The sequence below is a fragment of the Salmo trutta genome, chromosome 13 (genome assembly GCF_901001165.1).
Source record: "Salmo trutta chromosome 13, fSalTru1.1, whole genome shotgun sequence".
Lineage (NCBI taxonomy): Eukaryota > Metazoa > Chordata > Actinopteri > Salmoniformes > Salmonidae > Salmo > Salmo trutta.
In genome coordinates, this window is record NC_042969.1 from 72,223,853 (window position 1) to 72,239,922 (window position 16,070).

Sequence of the window (16,070 nt, forward strand, 5' to 3'; positions counted from 1 at the left end):
AGTCGCTACTAAGCTAGGCGAGCGGGAGACAACGGCGTTCAGAAAGCTAGCGGGCCGGGGCTTACGGATGGGTCTTATGCGACATCGCAACGAAAAGCCTGTTGAAACCACATCGGATGATTACGTCGGCAGACCAGTCGCGATGGATCGGTGGGGCTCCGTGTCGACAATAAAGGGTCCAGGCCAATTGGCAAAAGAGGTATTGTAGCACAAGAAGTTAGCTGGTATATGGGCATATCTCGAGGCTAGCTCAAGGCTAACTGGTGCTTGCTTCGGGACAGAGGCATTAGCTAACAGTAGCCACTCGATTGCAGCTAGCTAGCTGCAATGATCCGGTGTAATGGTCCAGAGCTTGTGGCAGGAATCCGGTGGTGTGGTAGAGAGAAGCAGTATTGTCCGAGCTAAAGTTGGCTGGTGTCCGAGCTAAAGATGAAGACCGCTAGCCGTGGCTAACAAAGACTGATAGCTAGTAGCTAATTAGCTGGCTAGCTCCTGATGGAAGTTCCAGTTATAAGGAATAAAAATAGCAGATCCGTACCACATTGGGTGAGGCGGGTTGCAGGAAAGTATATTTAGTTACACGGGATAAGACAAAGACATGTCCGACTGCTACGCCATCTTGAAATGAGATGCTACGCCATCTTGAAACATTCAGTCCCCATAAAGTAAAATATATCATTGTGATGTATTTTATATAAATAAAAATAAAACATTTTCTTCTTGGCTTTCAAAATAGCATCAGACCAAATAATGCTCCCTCAGTTTCAGGTTGGATGGTGTCCTCAGGTCTCTGCTGTTTGTTTGCTAGAGCACCCTCCGTAGAGCTTGGAATGGGACACATCATGACATGACATACATTTGTGTCAATGGTCACATGTGATCTTACCATTCATAAAACAAGAATGTCACTATACCAACGATTGTTTATACTGAATCTAAAATTCCTTTCTGAATATAACAAGAAAGGAGTGTGCAAATGGTGCACTAAGGTATGATCGTGGACTACAGGAAAAGGAGGGCTGAACACGCTCCCATTTACATCGATGGGGCTGTAGTGGAGCGGTTTGAGAGCTTCACGTTCCTTGGTGTCCACATCACCAACAAACAATCATGGTCCAAACACACCAAGACAGTTGTGAAGAGGGCACGACAACTCTATTCCCCCTCAGGAGACTGAAAAGATTTGGCATGGGTCCTCAGATCCTCAAAAAGTTATACAACTGCACCATTGAGAGCATCCTGACCGGTTGTATCACCGCATGGTATGGCAACTACTCGGCATTCGACTGTAAGGCGCTACAGAGGGTAGTGCGTACGGCCCAGTACATCACTGGGGCCAAGCTTCCTGCCATCCAGGACTTCCATACAAGGCGGTGTCAGAGGAAGGCCCAAAAAATTGTCAGACTCCAGCCACCCCAGTCATAGACTGTTTTCTCTGCTACCACACAGCAAGCGGTACCGGAGTCTAGGTCCAAAAGGCTCCTTTACAGCTTCTACCCCCAAACCATTAGAATGCAGAACAATTGATCAAATGGCAACCTGGAGTATTTGCATTATTATCTATGCAGTCACTTTATCCCTACCTACAAAATAAGAACTTGTTCTTAACTGACTTGCCTAGTTAAATAAAAAGAGTGGTTTCGGGACAAGTCTCTTTAAGTCCTTGAGTGGCCCAGCCAGAGCCCGGACTTGAAACCAATCAAACATCTCTGGAGAGACCTGAAAACAGCTGTGCAGCAACGCTCCACATCCAATCTGACAGAGTTTAAGAGGAGCGTCATACCCAAGAAGACTCAAGGCTGTAATCGCTGCCAAAGGTGCTTCAATAAAGTACTGAGTAAAGGGTCTGAATACTTATGTAAATGTGATATCAGTTTTTTATTTTTAATACATTTGCAACAAAAAATGTTTGTCATTATGGGGTATTTTTTTAAACTTCAGTTTATTTAGTAAATATTTTCTTAACTCTGCATTCTTTCTTAAAACTGCATTGTTGATTAAGGGCTTGTAAGTATTTCTCGGTAAGGTCTACACCTGTTGTATTCTGCGCATGTGACAAATAAAATTTGATTTAGTATCTATTCCCAAAATGTTTTGTCTTAGCTAGAAACATTTCACTTCAAATCTCGCTCACGAAAGTCCTAGGTCTTTCTTTCTCTTCAAAGAGATAGGCCTCATCTGGAACCTGATGTTGAGTGTTAAGTCATTTTCACTGGTCAGTTGTGACAATCTTGTCTAAGGGATCGATAAACAACTTTAATGAGCAGAATCAGTTAATAAATCTTTACAAATGTCACACAATCACATCAGACAGGGTACAACACAATTTGATTATTTCAATAGCTATAAGAAACTTTCTTAAAGTGTACGTAAAATCTGATCCAGAAATCAATCTTGAGTAAAACAATCACTTAAAGAACCTTAAACATATGTTGTGGGTAGAAACTGGCTTCTGACCTTGGCCTTCCAAAATATGACACAAACAAACATGTTGAATCATTCAAATTCTGAAGTTCTTGAAATGTATATCAGTTTTGATAATGAGCAACGCTTTTCGGATGTTTGACCTACATTTACTGGTAGGATTAGCGACAGTCCTGTTCAGAAACAGATCTACAAAAATGCATGGAGGTTAGAGGCCATAGGGTTTGTTTATGGACAGGCCACACAGATCTCACTGAGTTCCATACCAAACTAAAAACCCTCAGGCCTGTGGTGGTAGTTTTTCAAAGTAACTATGGCATACATTCTTATAATAGGGTTATGAGCCATAGAAGATTGCAGGCTCATGAGTGCATTGTAAACAAGCATGTTGTCTGCTATTACTGGCCTCATCTCTATTCATGTACATTCATAATGAAGCATATCACTCTGTCTGGCACACATACAGTACAATAAAATAATCTGTACTTAGAAACATCTCAACCAAAAAATGATTAACCAAGCATTTGTGGTGCTGCATGTCTAATGGTCAGAAAAGGTTAAAACGTTAAAGTTTTAAATTATTTTTAGTATGCTCTTTTCCGTACAACAACTAGGCCTATATGCAGCTTTTTGGTCTATCGCACAGACCGGTCCAGTATGCATTTGAAATCATGTCTGGCCACCAACATGATATTTGACGCTTCTAAAGAAATAAACTACCAGCTTAAATATACCTTTTCATATTCTTAACTGTGCTTTTACCAAGTCGCACAAATTGGAAATGGAAGAACAGTAAAAAGAAGAGGGGTGCTTCCCTGAGAGGATAACGTATCTACAAGTTTCTATGAGCAGTCGTCAAACATCAAGCCATTTTGAAATCACATCACAAAACCATGCAGACGAGTGTTGCCCTCGACAGTGCAATAACAAAACTGCACTCATGTACAGATGTCAGTCAAAAGCCTGGAACTGAAGATACATTTTTTTTTCACTTCTCTTTTCTGAAAAGAACAAAACTAAGCAATAGACCAATGGAGTGCAAGCACTTGGTGACTTACTGATATCATGTAATGTTGTAATAGACAGACATAAACCTGCTGACTGCTCAGTGGAGAACTGTCACAGGCTTTTGTAAACAAACGTAACCTGCATCTTATCAATGATGCTTTCTCAGCTACTGCAGATATGAGTTAGAATGTCTTCTAAAGAAATAAATGAAAGCACTCCAGTATCATGGGGTGACATTTGAAACATTCTGGTACAGTAAGAGCCAAATATCTCACTACCGTTCAAAAGTTTGGGGTCACTTATAAATGTCCTTGTTTTTGAAAGAAAAGCAGTTTTTTTAGCACAGCTGAAAACTGTTGTCCTGATTGAAGAAGCAATAAAACTGACCTTCTTTAGACTAGTTGAGTATCTGGAGCATCAGCATTTGTGGGTTCAATTACAGGCTCAAAATGGCCAGAAACAAAGCACTTTCTTCTGAAACTCAGTCTATTCTTGTTCTGAGAAAGGAGGGCTATTCCATGCGAAAATTTCTAAGAAACTGAAAATCTTGTACAACGCTGTGTACTACTCCCTTCACAGAAGAGCGTAATCTGGCTCTAACCAGAATAGAAAGAGTGGGAGGCCCCGGTGCACAACTGAGCAAGAGGACAAGTACATCAGAGTGTCTAGTTTGAGAAACAGGTGCCTCACAAGTCCTCAACTGGCTGGCCTTCTAGGCAGAGTTGCAAAGAAAAAGCCATATCTCAGACTGGCCAATAAAAATAAAAGATTAAGATGGGCAAAAGAACACAGACACTGGACAGAGGAACTCTGCCTCGAAGGCCAGCATCCCAGAGTCGCCTCTTCACTGTTGACATTGAGACTGGTATTTTGCGGGTACTATTTAATGAAGCTGCCAGTTGAGGACTAAAAATAAGGCGTCTGTTCCTCAAACTAGACACTAATGTACTTGTCCTCTTGCTCAGTTGTGCACCGGGGCCTCCCACTCTTTCTATTCTGGTTAGAGCCCGTTTGCACTGTTCTGTGAAGGGAGTAGTACACAGCGTTGTACGAGATATTCAGCTTCTTGGCAATTTCTCGAATGGAATAGCCTTCATTTCTCAGAACAAGAATAGACTGACAAGTTTCAGAAGAAAGTTATTTTGTTTCTGGCTATTTTGAGCCTGTAATCAAACCCACAAATGCTGACGCTCCAGATAATCAACTAGTCTAAAGGCCAGTTTTATTGCTTCTTTAATTAGAACAACAGTTTTCAGCTGTGCTAACATAATTGGAAAAATGGTTTTCTAATGATCAATTAGCCTTTTAAAATGATAAACTTGAATTAGCTAACACAAGGTGCCATTGGAACACAGGAGTGACGGTTGCTGATAATGGGCCTCTGTACACCTATGTAGATATTCCATTAAAAATCAGCCGTTTCCAGCTACAATAGTCATTTACAACATTAACAATGTCTACACTGTATTTCTGATCAGTTTGATGTTATTTTAAATGGACAAAAAATGTGCTTTTCTTTCAAAAACAAGGACATTTCTAAGTCACTCCAAACTTTTGAACGGTAGTATATATTACAAAAACCCATTTGAAATACCTATATGAATATGAATCACAGGAGGTTGGTGGCACCTTAATTGGGGAGGACGGGCTTGTGGTAATGGCTGGAGCGGAATCAGTTTAATGGTATCCAACACGTGATTTCTATGTGTTTGATGCCATTCCAATCGCTCCATTCCAGCCATTATTATGAGCCGTCCTCCCCTCAGCAGCCTCCACTGATGTGAATAGCATGACACTAACAATGAAGTCTGGATAGTCTGATGGCAGTTTGAGTAAGCTGGATAATGGCGCCCCCTATCTGCCGCTCAATAACAGTATAAAAGAGTGGGTAACATTATGGCAAATATTTTTCATTATGGCAAGGGCAATAAACACATTTTATTGGCAAACATGTTTAGAGAGTTTGTGAAGACCTATATGAGAAAAATGCTGAGAGCAAAACTAACACACAAGAAAATGATAACAGACAGAAATTGTCAAAGGGGGAAAATTCCAAACCCAATCCATAACATCAAGACTTCAAAAAGAACACTGAAAGGGTCGATTTCAGCCTCCCTTCACACAATCAATACTTGTACATACAAAACTTTCTCCGTATGTTTACCAAACATACCTTTCTCCTTATATACAACACATGACCTATCACCAATGAGGTCTTCTGTCAACATCCTGACAGAGAAGGGGTTAAAACGTGTCTCATTCCTAAATCAAGGAAAAACTGTAAATGGGTGATTTGATTTGAATCATCTTAAATTTCAATAGTAAAAACATAAGTTTCAATCATGGAGCCATCTAGATTGAGAGGTAGCAAATCAAACATTTACATGGAAATCCATTTAAGAAGGTAGAGTGGATGAATTGGTGTTCCAATTCCTCACCCTTCTCCCTAAAGTGTGCACTTGGCTTGCTCACTTTTATGCATCAATTTTAAAACCTAGAATTTTTAGAAGCATAGTGGTGAGAGTTGCCACCATATTTCCTACACCAGTCTGTCTCTTCCTTTTTAACGATCGTGAGCAAAGAGCATCCTTCAGGGAGAAGGCTTCAGAATAAGACAGTAATAATTTCCAATAGTTGGGAAAGTGACAGATCAATGTGAAACCTTGTGAATCAGATAGTGGCTCAAAGGGTTGACTTTAAATCTAGCTCGACTGATTGGTTGACTTTAAATCTAGCTCGACTGATTGGTTGACCTGGCTGATTGGCTGATCGGTTGACTTTAAATCTAGCTCGACTGTCTGTTGAAACTCATATCACAGCGCTGGGTCATCATCAGCCTTCTCCTCTTTTCTACCGATACACCCAACAGCATCTAATCAAGATCAATGCCAGTCCTCACCTCACGGAGGCATCATCCATATCATGTTCTGCTCTCTCCATACCCAACACTTCCCATTACAAACGGTTCATTTCCCATTACACCACATAACAAAAAACACATGTTTATCAACAATGTGCACAGATCACTGGCATATTTGTTTATCAAATATTTCTACTAGTTATATTATTGTGTACTCATTAATAACACGAATTCAGCAATATGCACCCCTCCTTACTCTCAATGAGATAGGGTTAGTATATAAATGCTGTATTGAAAAAGACATGAGAATAGTGAGATATGGCAGTCAGTTAGCTTGAGGGATATTTCAGTTTGCATGAAATCTTAAGTTTGTCAGAGTACCTGAAATGGGATTAAAGGTTACACTTGGCATTTAGTTACACATTGACATAACAATATGGGATGAAATATGACCCGCTTGGAACAAGTGACCCTTTTGGCAGGTTTGAATGCCTCTTTGATATAGGAGGGTGCAGCAGAAGGGTTTGTTGACATTTGAGCAGGGCAACTTGAATAACAACCCCTTGACTGACACACACAGGTCTCTGATGATATCATCTCCTGTCAAATTGCTCCGAGGCAAATCCAGATTTACAAGGGGGAGTCAACTGTAATGTTAGAGTCTCTGTTTACAAGTTGTTTCTGGGTCCTGAACTTTCAGGAAACATGAGATTGAACTTGGATTGAGCTGTGATTCTAGTTGAGATGTTGTTTCAAAACTTGCCACATCATCAATGCTTACTGTCTGTTTAAAACTGTGACCAAATGGGCATAGCAACACATGGGTACTGGGAGTGAACATGGTTTATTATGGGACATTTCAGAGGTGCTTGTGCACACTTTGGCTCTAGAGTGACCTACCCCAGCCATATCAAAGAGATTAGACTGGTAACACTAGATGAGTCCATATGTTAAGATCATCACCAGCAAGGCTGCCAAGCATTCTGCAATGGGGATTAAAGGGAGCTGATACAACAACAAAAAAACAACTGCCAAAAGACTAATGCATCTGCCCTTTACATATGAAATCATATATTAATGAAGAGTTATAATACAGAGATTATAATGGTAATCCAATGCGGTTATGAACAGTCAGAGTTTAGGATAGGTGGTAGCAGTCTGCTTCCTCTCCTCCTGGGTGAGGGGGTGGTCCCAGGTCACTTCTGGGCCTGGGATTGGCTGGTCTGTGTTAGGGGAGGGAGGAGCCAAAGTATTGCGCGGCCACCAGCCATGGGTCATTCTGCTGTCACCATGGAAACCCTGATGTGGTGCAGCCTTGAGGAATCTGAAATGGAGGTGACATGTTTGTCAGATTACAGCCAAAAGGCCTATCTAGAAACAAAGGATGTAAGTCAACAATAATGTTTGATTAGAGCGGTTATAGTAGTTACACAGAGTAAAGTGATACAATTTCCAACAGGGAATGAGACAGGTTTTCACCATGACAAAGGCTCCTTGTGTGGCACATCGTCTTCCTGAGTGTCTGATCTTCTGGGCTGGCCATCTTCTGGGCTTCCCTCCACATCCTCCAGGAGGTTGGCTGTGGAGTTGGCTGTGCCCAGTCTTAGAGGGGATATGGTCAAGGGAAACACCTAAAGGCCTGGATATTGATACATATGCATCTGTATTATACAGTATGTGGTACTTGAACATTGAGTTCTATAAAAAGCCATCACTGCAAAAACGGAACCCATCCAATGTTTCTGATTGGAAATGAATATCGACTGGCAATGAAGGATACGACTGGTGCTTCAGGAGCGTTCTTCTTTTTAACTTTCTTCTCTTTGTCTTGTCAGAGAACGATCTGGCGATTTCAAACAGCTTCTTTCTTGTTGCTAGGTGGGAGAGAAGACAACCATTTGGGGGGTTTTGCATAAGTATGCTGTTCTAGTGATTGAGTTTGTTAACTGGCCATTGCCAGAGAGAGACAGGGGATGGTAATAATGTGTATTGAGTGCCCTGCTGGTAGAGGATGCCTTACATTTGCCCATGTGTTTGAGTTTGTCTCTGAACATGGCGTCATCTGACACAGCAGTACAAGCCTCCATCGACCTCGAAGCACAGTGCTCTCCTGGAAACAAAGAAATGAGTTGTAAAAGACAAACATAGGCATATTATGCACACACAATCACACAAGAAAACACTAACGCAGTAACACACATATAATAATGAACCTGAGTAGTGAACAAACAACATACTTCAACCATTTTTGTAAAGTCTTAATTGGTGACTACAGCCGTCATTAAATATTCTATGGGCACTTTAAGACTTCTTTTTTTTTTATTACTATAGAACAAAGATAAATTATATAAATGTATATGTGTATGTACAGTACCAGTCAAAAGTTTAGACACACAAACTCTGTAGTAACCAGAACTGACAGCCTTTGACCAGTACAAAAACATCCTGTGGCGTACTGCATTAGCATCGAATAGCCCCCGTGATATGCAACTTTTCAGGGAAGTTAGGAACCAATATACACAAGCAGTTAGGAAAGCTAAGGCTTGCTTTTTCAAGCAGAAATTTGCACCCTGTAGCACAAACTCCAAAAAGTTCTGGGACACTAAAGTCCATGGAGAATAAGTGTACCTCCTCCCAGCTGCCCACTGCACTGAGACTAGGAGACACTGTCACCACTGATAAATCTATGATAATCGAGAATTTCAATAAGCATTTTTCTACAGCTGGCCATGCTTTCCACCTGGCTACCCCAACCCCGGTCAACAGCTCTGCACCCCCCACAGCAACTTGCCCAAGCCTCCCCCCATTTCTCCTTCACCCAAATCCAGATAGCTGATGTTCTGAAAGAGCTGCAAAATCTGGATCCCTACATATCAGCCGTGCTAGACAATCTGGACCCTCTCTTTCTAAAATGATCCGCTGCAATTGTTGCAACCTCTATTACTAGCCTGTTCAACCTCTCTTTTGTATCGTCTGAGATCCACCAAAGATTGGAAAGCTGCCACGGTCATGCCCCTCTTCAAAGGGGGAGACTCTCTAGACCCAAACTCTTACAGACCTATATCTATCCTACCTTGCCTTTCTAAAGTCTTCGAAAGCCAAGTTAACAAACAGATCACAGACCATTTAGAATCCCACCGTACGTTCTCTGCTATGCAATCTAGTTTCCGAGCTGGTCATGGGTGCACCTCAGCCACGCTCAAGGTCCTAAACTATATCATAACCGCCATTGATAAAAGACAATACTGTGCAGCCGTCTTCATCAACCTGGCCAAGGCTTTCGACTCTGTCAATCACCGCATTCTTATCGGCAGACGCAACAGTCTTGGTTTCTCAAATGACTGCCTCGCCTGGTTCACCAACTACTTCTCAGACAGAGTTCAGTGTGACAAATCAGAGGGCCTGTTGTCCGGACCTCTGGCAGTCTCTATGGGGGTGCCACAGGGTTCAATTCTCGGGCCGACTCTTTTCTCTGTATACATCAATGATGTCGCTCTTGCTGCTGGTGATTCTCTTATCCACCTCTATGCAGACGACACCATTCTGTATACTTCTGGCCCTTCTTTGGACACTGTGTTAACAAACCTCCAAACGAGCTTCAATGCCATAGAACTCTCCTTCTGTGGCCCCCAACTGCTCTTAAATGCAAGCAAAACTAAATGCATGCTCTTCAACTGATCGCTGCCCACACTAGCTCGCCCGTCTAGCATCACTACTCTGGACGGTTATGACTTAGAATATGTGGACAACTACAAATACCTAGGTGTCTGGTTAGACTGTAAACTCTCCTTCCAGACTCACATTAAGCATCTCCAATCCAAAATTAAATCTAGAACCGGCTTCCTTTTTCGCAACAAAGCATCCTCCACTCATGCAGCCAAACATACCCTCGTAAAGCTGACTATCCTATTGATCCTTGACTTCGGCGATGTCATTTACAAAATAGCCTCCAACACTCTACTCAGCAAATTGGAAGTAGTCTATCACAGTGCCATCCGTTTTGTCACCAAAGCCCCATATACTACCCACCACTGTGACCTGTACGCTCTCGTTGGCTGGCCCTCGCTTCATATTTGTCGCCAAACAAACTGGCTCCAGGTCATCTATAAGTCTTTGCTAGGTAAAGCCCCGCCTTATCTCAGCTCACTGGTCACCATAGCGGCACCCACCTGTAGCACCGCTCCAGCAGGTATATTTCACTGGTCACCCCCAAAGCCATCTCCTAATTGGCTGCCTTTCCTTCCAGTTCTCTGCTGCCAATGACTGGAACGAATTGCATAGTACGGCCATTGCAATTTATTGCCCTGGCCACATCTGCAGTCCTCATGCCTCCTTGCAGCATGCCTAAGGCATCTTCACGTAGATGAGCAGGGACCCTGGGCATCTTTCTTTTGGTGTTTTTCAAAGTCAGTAGAAAGGCCTCTTTAGTGTCCTAAGTTATCATAACTGTGACCTTAATTGCCTACCATCTGTAAGCTGTTAGTGTCTTAACGACCGTTCCACAGGTGCATGTTCATGAATTGTTTATGATTCATTGAACAAGCATGGGAAACAGTGTTTAAACCATGTATAATGAAGATCTGTGAAGTTATTTAGATTTTTACGAATTATCTTTGAAAGACAGGGTCCTTAAAAAGGGGCATTTCTTTTTTTGCTAAGTTTATAGATATATTACATTGATGGAAGCTACAACCACACCATCTGCAATATTAAAGATGATCTACACCCCCAAAAAACTATTTCAAAAATAAATAAATGAGATAAATTATATCAAAGAATGATAGTAAAAAGCTCTGGAGTACCTTAAATGAAATTCTAGGCAAAAAAAGCTAACTCAGCTTTATCCTTCACTGAGGCAGATGGCTTGTTCATAACAAAACCCTTTGATATTGCCAACCACTTTAAGAACTTTTTTGTTGACAAGATTTGCAAATTTAGGCATGTTACGGTGACCGTATTACCGCCACACCGGCGGTCACGAGTCATGACGGCAGTCAAATACCACATGACCGCTTCATCACGGTAATTAGGCTTCTCCAAGCTCTGATGCTGCTGGTCATTAGTAGCCTACCAAACTTGCTAACTGCCTGGTACTCAGCACTCTATTGTCCCTCTAATCACTCTGACATCAACGCAAATGTAATAGAAAATCTAATCAAACACTTGCTGAGAGCCCATGAGTTTACGCAACATTTCTATAGGCTATGCAGAAAACAGAGTTTTGATGGCCTCTATTTAAAAGAGAAGGATCCCATCAGCTTTCTATAGGCTAGGCCTACTATACAGTGCATTCGGAAAGTATTCAGACCCCTTGACTGTTTCCACATTTTGTTACGTTAAAGTCTTATTCTGAAATGGATAACATATTCTATTCCCCCTCAATCTACACACAGTAACCCATATTGACAAAGCAAAAACAGGTTTTTAGAAATCTTTGCAAATGTATTACAAATAAAAAATGAAAATATAGCATTTGCATAAGTATTCAGACCCTTTAATTTTCTTGGTACATTGTTCAATTTCCTTTGGCAGCGATTACAGCATTGTTGGGTATGACAGCACAAGCTTGGCACACCTGTATTTGGGGAGTTTCTCCCATTCTTCTCTGCAGATCCTCTCAAGCTCTGTCAGGTTGGACGGGGAGAGTCGCTGCACAGCTATTTTCAGGTCTCTCCAGGGATGTTTGATTGAGTTCAAGTCCGGGCTTTGGCTGGGCCACTCAAGGACATTGAGACTTGTCCCGAAGCCACTCCTGCGTTGTCTTGGCTGTGTGCTTAGGGCCGTTGTCCTGTTGGAAGGTGAACCTTCACCCCAGTCTGAGGTCCTGAGTGCACTGGAGCAGGTTTTCATCAAGGATCTCTCTGTACTTCATTCTGTTCATCTTTCCCTCGATCCTGACTAGTCTCCCAGTTTCTGCCGCTGAAAAACAATCTTGTTTCTCATGGTCAAAGAGTCTTCTAGGTGCCTTTTCGCAAACTCCAAGCGGGCTGTCATGTGCCTTTTACTGAGGAGTGGCTTCCGTCTAGCCACTCTACCATAAAGGCATGATTGGTGGAGTGCTGCAGGGATGGTTGTCCTTCTGGAAGGTTCTCCCATCTCCACGAGGGCCTCTAGAGCTCTGTCAGAGTGACCATCGGGTTCTTGGTCACCTCCCTGACCAAGTCCCTTCTAACCCGATTGCTCAGTTTGGCCGGGAAGCCAGCTCTAGGAAGAGTCTTGGTGGTACTAAACTTCTTCCATTTAAGAACAATGAAGCCCACTGTGTTCTTGGGGACCTTCAATGCTGCAGACCTTGTTTGGTACTCTTCCCCAGATCTGTGCCTCGACACAATCCTGTCTTGGAGCTCTACGGACAATTCCTTCAACCTCATGGCTTGGATTTTGCTCTGACATGCACTGTCAACTGTGGGACCTTATATAGACAGATGTGTGCCTTTCCAAATCATGTCCAATCAATTGAATTTATCACAGGTGGACTCCAATCAAGTTGTAGAAACATCAAGGATGATTAATGGAAACAGGATGCACCTGAGCTCAATTTCAAGTCTCATAGCAAAGGGTCTGAATACTGATGTAAATAAGGGATCTGTTTTTTATTACTAATACATTTGCAAACATTTCTAAAAAACTGTTTTCGCTTCATCATTATCGGGTATTGTGTGTAGATTGTTGAGGATTATTATATTTTTATTCCATTTTAGAATAAGTCTAACGTAACAAAATTTGGAAAAAGTCAAGGGGTCTGAATACTTTCCCGAAGGCACTGTATATGCTCAATGGCTGCTAAAATGGGAAGAGGTCTGTCCATGATAAGATGCTGCTCTATTTTCATCTAAATCAATGTACACGGAGGGCAAATGTACACGGAGGGCAAATGTACACGGAGGGCAAATGTCAGTGGTATGCATGTCAATCTCTACTGGCTCAAAGTTGACTGCATCACTATTGTCTTTGTGCGAGGTGTTAATGGGCTAAAGGTAACAAACTATCTGTTCAAACAGTTGGACACTCATCGGTACAACACAAGACATGTAACCAGAGGTCTCTTCACAGTCCCCAGGTCCAGATCAGAGGCTGGGAAACACAGTATTAAATAGAGCCATGACTACATGGAACTCTGCGCCATCCCAGGTAACTCAAGCTAGCAATAAAAACTGATAAAAAAAATACAACTGATAAAAGAAAAACTTGCAGCACGACAGGGACTTTAAAGAGACTTAAAAAAAATGTAAATATATATTTTGTATTGTATTATCAAAGCAAAATCAAATCAAATGTTATTTGTCACATGCGCCGAATACAACAGGTTACCGTGAAATGCATACTTACAAGCCCTTAACCAACAATGCAGTTTTAAGAAAAATAAGAGTTAAGAAAATATTTACTAAATAAACTAAAAGTAAAATATAAATAAATAAAATAACAAAATGATGTAAAATATATTAATTTGTTGAGTTTTGTTTCCTGGCAGCGGATATTTGGGGATCCTAATAAAATACTAAACGAATCACTCCAGAGAAAGCCATTTATCGTGTCAACAACTACTTGGAGAAGCATTCACTATACCCAGTGGTAGCGAGCGATAAATATAGGTGGCTAGATATTGGACGTGATCAAAATAAACCCCAAGTCATTGATATGAGTAGGCCTATTGGGTGTTTGAATAAGAATGCGCGTATGCGCGCGCGCGCGCACACACACACACACACACACACACACCTTCACTGGTGAAGCTTATGAATGACATATACCTGCTGTGGAATTCTCCATGTAAGAGGATGAATGATTGGACTTGGATTTCTTTGATTCGTACTTCAAGCGATCTAAAACAGAGAGAGCTGGATGTTATGACGCAATATGGGGACACATAGCAGCATCTAATCTATTATTAAGAAACCTTTATGAAAGTGGGACATGGTTCCCAAATTTAAACTTTTGTAGGATGAAGCATCATGAGATACACTACAACTAGCATAGCATGAAAGAGAGAAGAGCATTTCCAACAGTATCTGACTCGCTCCGTAGAAAGCATAAACTTGACTAATGTACTAGCCTACTGCACTAGCCTACTGTGTCCTGAACATGTATTCTGTGTGTTAAAGTATATCATGCACATGACCATGTATGCCTATCTGTGCATGACACACACCTCTCTCCAGGGCGACGAGGAACTCGCGGTTGCGCTGCAGCTCCCTCATGAACTCCTCGTTCTGGAGGAACAGAGCGATGCGTTCATCATCCAGGTACTGTTTCAGTTTACGCTCCTGCTCCGTGCCTACCCCTGCCATGCCCCCGGGAACGCCTGGCCCTCCAGGTGCCCCTAGGGCTCCACTAGTCCCTGGCTTGGAGACACCTCCCTGGGTTGTCTGCTGGGCAATGGAGGACAGAGAGGAGGAGGAAGAAGGCTGGGACAGACTGCTCTGTGAGCCCTAGAGGAGGAGAGATGGAGAAAGAGAGTTTGAATTTAGTTGCTATTGATTTCTGTAAGCAGGATGTCACCCTGCTGTTAATGATAATGTCATACTGCTAATGTATTTTTGTGTGTGGTTTTCTTTACATCCACTGTGTACCTGTATACTGTCTAGTTGCTGTGGCAGGATCCGCAGGAAATCATCTGGCAGGTTGCCAAGCAACGGTGGATTCCAGTTCCTGTAGCTGCGGACCTGCCGGTGACCTGGAGGGAGCTGGGCCTCAAACCTAGGTCAGACAAGGGTCAAAAGGTTAGGGTCAGACTAGAGAGAGATTCATATGCCATGTCACACTAGAACTAAACTAAATGCACACATCATACATTGTGTACTGATGCTGTGAAAAATGAGCAATGCATGAAAACACAAATAATAATTAATGTCTGTTTGTCTTCACAATAAAATCCCCTTTGAGCAGCAGTCACCACATTTAACACACCACTTTGTACAGTCCAAAAAGTCAATTACTGTGAATCTCTCAGCTGGTGGTGTGAAGCAGAACAAATGTGGACATGGTTTTGATTCATAAATCATGGACAATAGGGCTTGAAGCAAATTCAATTCCATGGATTTTTGTTATTGACTGGTCCAGTGATACACAAGCACCAATCACACACACACACACACACACACACACACACACACACACACACACACACACACCCTTGAGACAGCATTGCACAGTTCTTAAAATGGCCACCAGGTGGAACCTTGAGTAACTATAACAGCATGTGGTCGGCTGTGCTATCCACAGGCCCGAGCATATAAATTCCAGGGCCCCATAGGACCACTTCCTCTGTTCCTCTGGGCTTTATAGAGTACAGGCTAGAGGATTGCATGCAAACAAAAGGTCCTGTCGGGATTTTTAAAACATGCATCCTTCCTTCCTTCCTCCCTTTCATAAAGTAATCAGTGTTCATGTTCCAGATGCACATATTCTATACAGGATTAAAGAATTACCATAGACCGATGACTGATAGGTTAAACTCTTCTCTGGGCATTTTGTAGATCTGTTGAACTGTATAGTATAGTACAGAGGAGGCTGGTGGGAATGGTACCAAACATGTCAAACACATGGAAACAACGTGTTTGACTCCATTCTTTCCATTCCAGCCATGACAATGAGCCTGTTCACCTATAGCTCTTCCCACCAGCCTCCTCTGATAGTATGACAATTTACCTGGGTGGAGGAGTGGGCGGGGCCTCGGGGTACTTCCTGTCGTAGATGTGCATGTCATAAGTGGGCGGTGAGTAGACGGGGGGAGGTTCCTCGTCGGAACTGTCCGGTTCTAACGTCCTCTCCAGAATCT

At 42.3% G+C, this 16,070-nt stretch overlaps 1 protein-coding gene across 3 annotated transcripts in view; it reads right to left on the reverse strand.

Moving 5' to 3' along the window:
• Positions 1–5,348: 5,348 nt before the first annotated feature.
• Positions 5,349–16,070, reverse strand: part of cuedc1b (CUE domain containing 1b) — a 45,192-nt gene continuing 34,470 nt past the window's right edge. For all 3 annotated transcript variants that reach the window (XM_029773523.1, XM_029773525.1, XM_029773524.1), the window contains exons 3-10: positions 15,941–16,068; positions 14,863–14,989; positions 14,442–14,721; positions 14,044–14,115; positions 8,313–8,402; positions 8,073–8,166; positions 7,772–7,894; positions 5,349–7,616 (exon numbers count right to left, since the gene is read on the reverse strand). In XM_029773523.1, coding sequence (XP_029629383.1) covers position 7,616; positions 7,772–7,894; positions 8,073–8,166; positions 8,313–8,402; positions 14,044–14,115; positions 14,442–14,721; positions 14,863–14,989; positions 15,941–16,068 — 915 coding nt within the window. In that variant the 3' untranslated portion in view covers positions 5,349–7,615. The remainder of the gene's footprint in view (positions 7,617–7,771; positions 7,895–8,072; positions 8,167–8,312; positions 8,403–14,043; positions 14,116–14,441; positions 14,722–14,862; positions 14,990–15,940; positions 16,069–16,070) is intronic.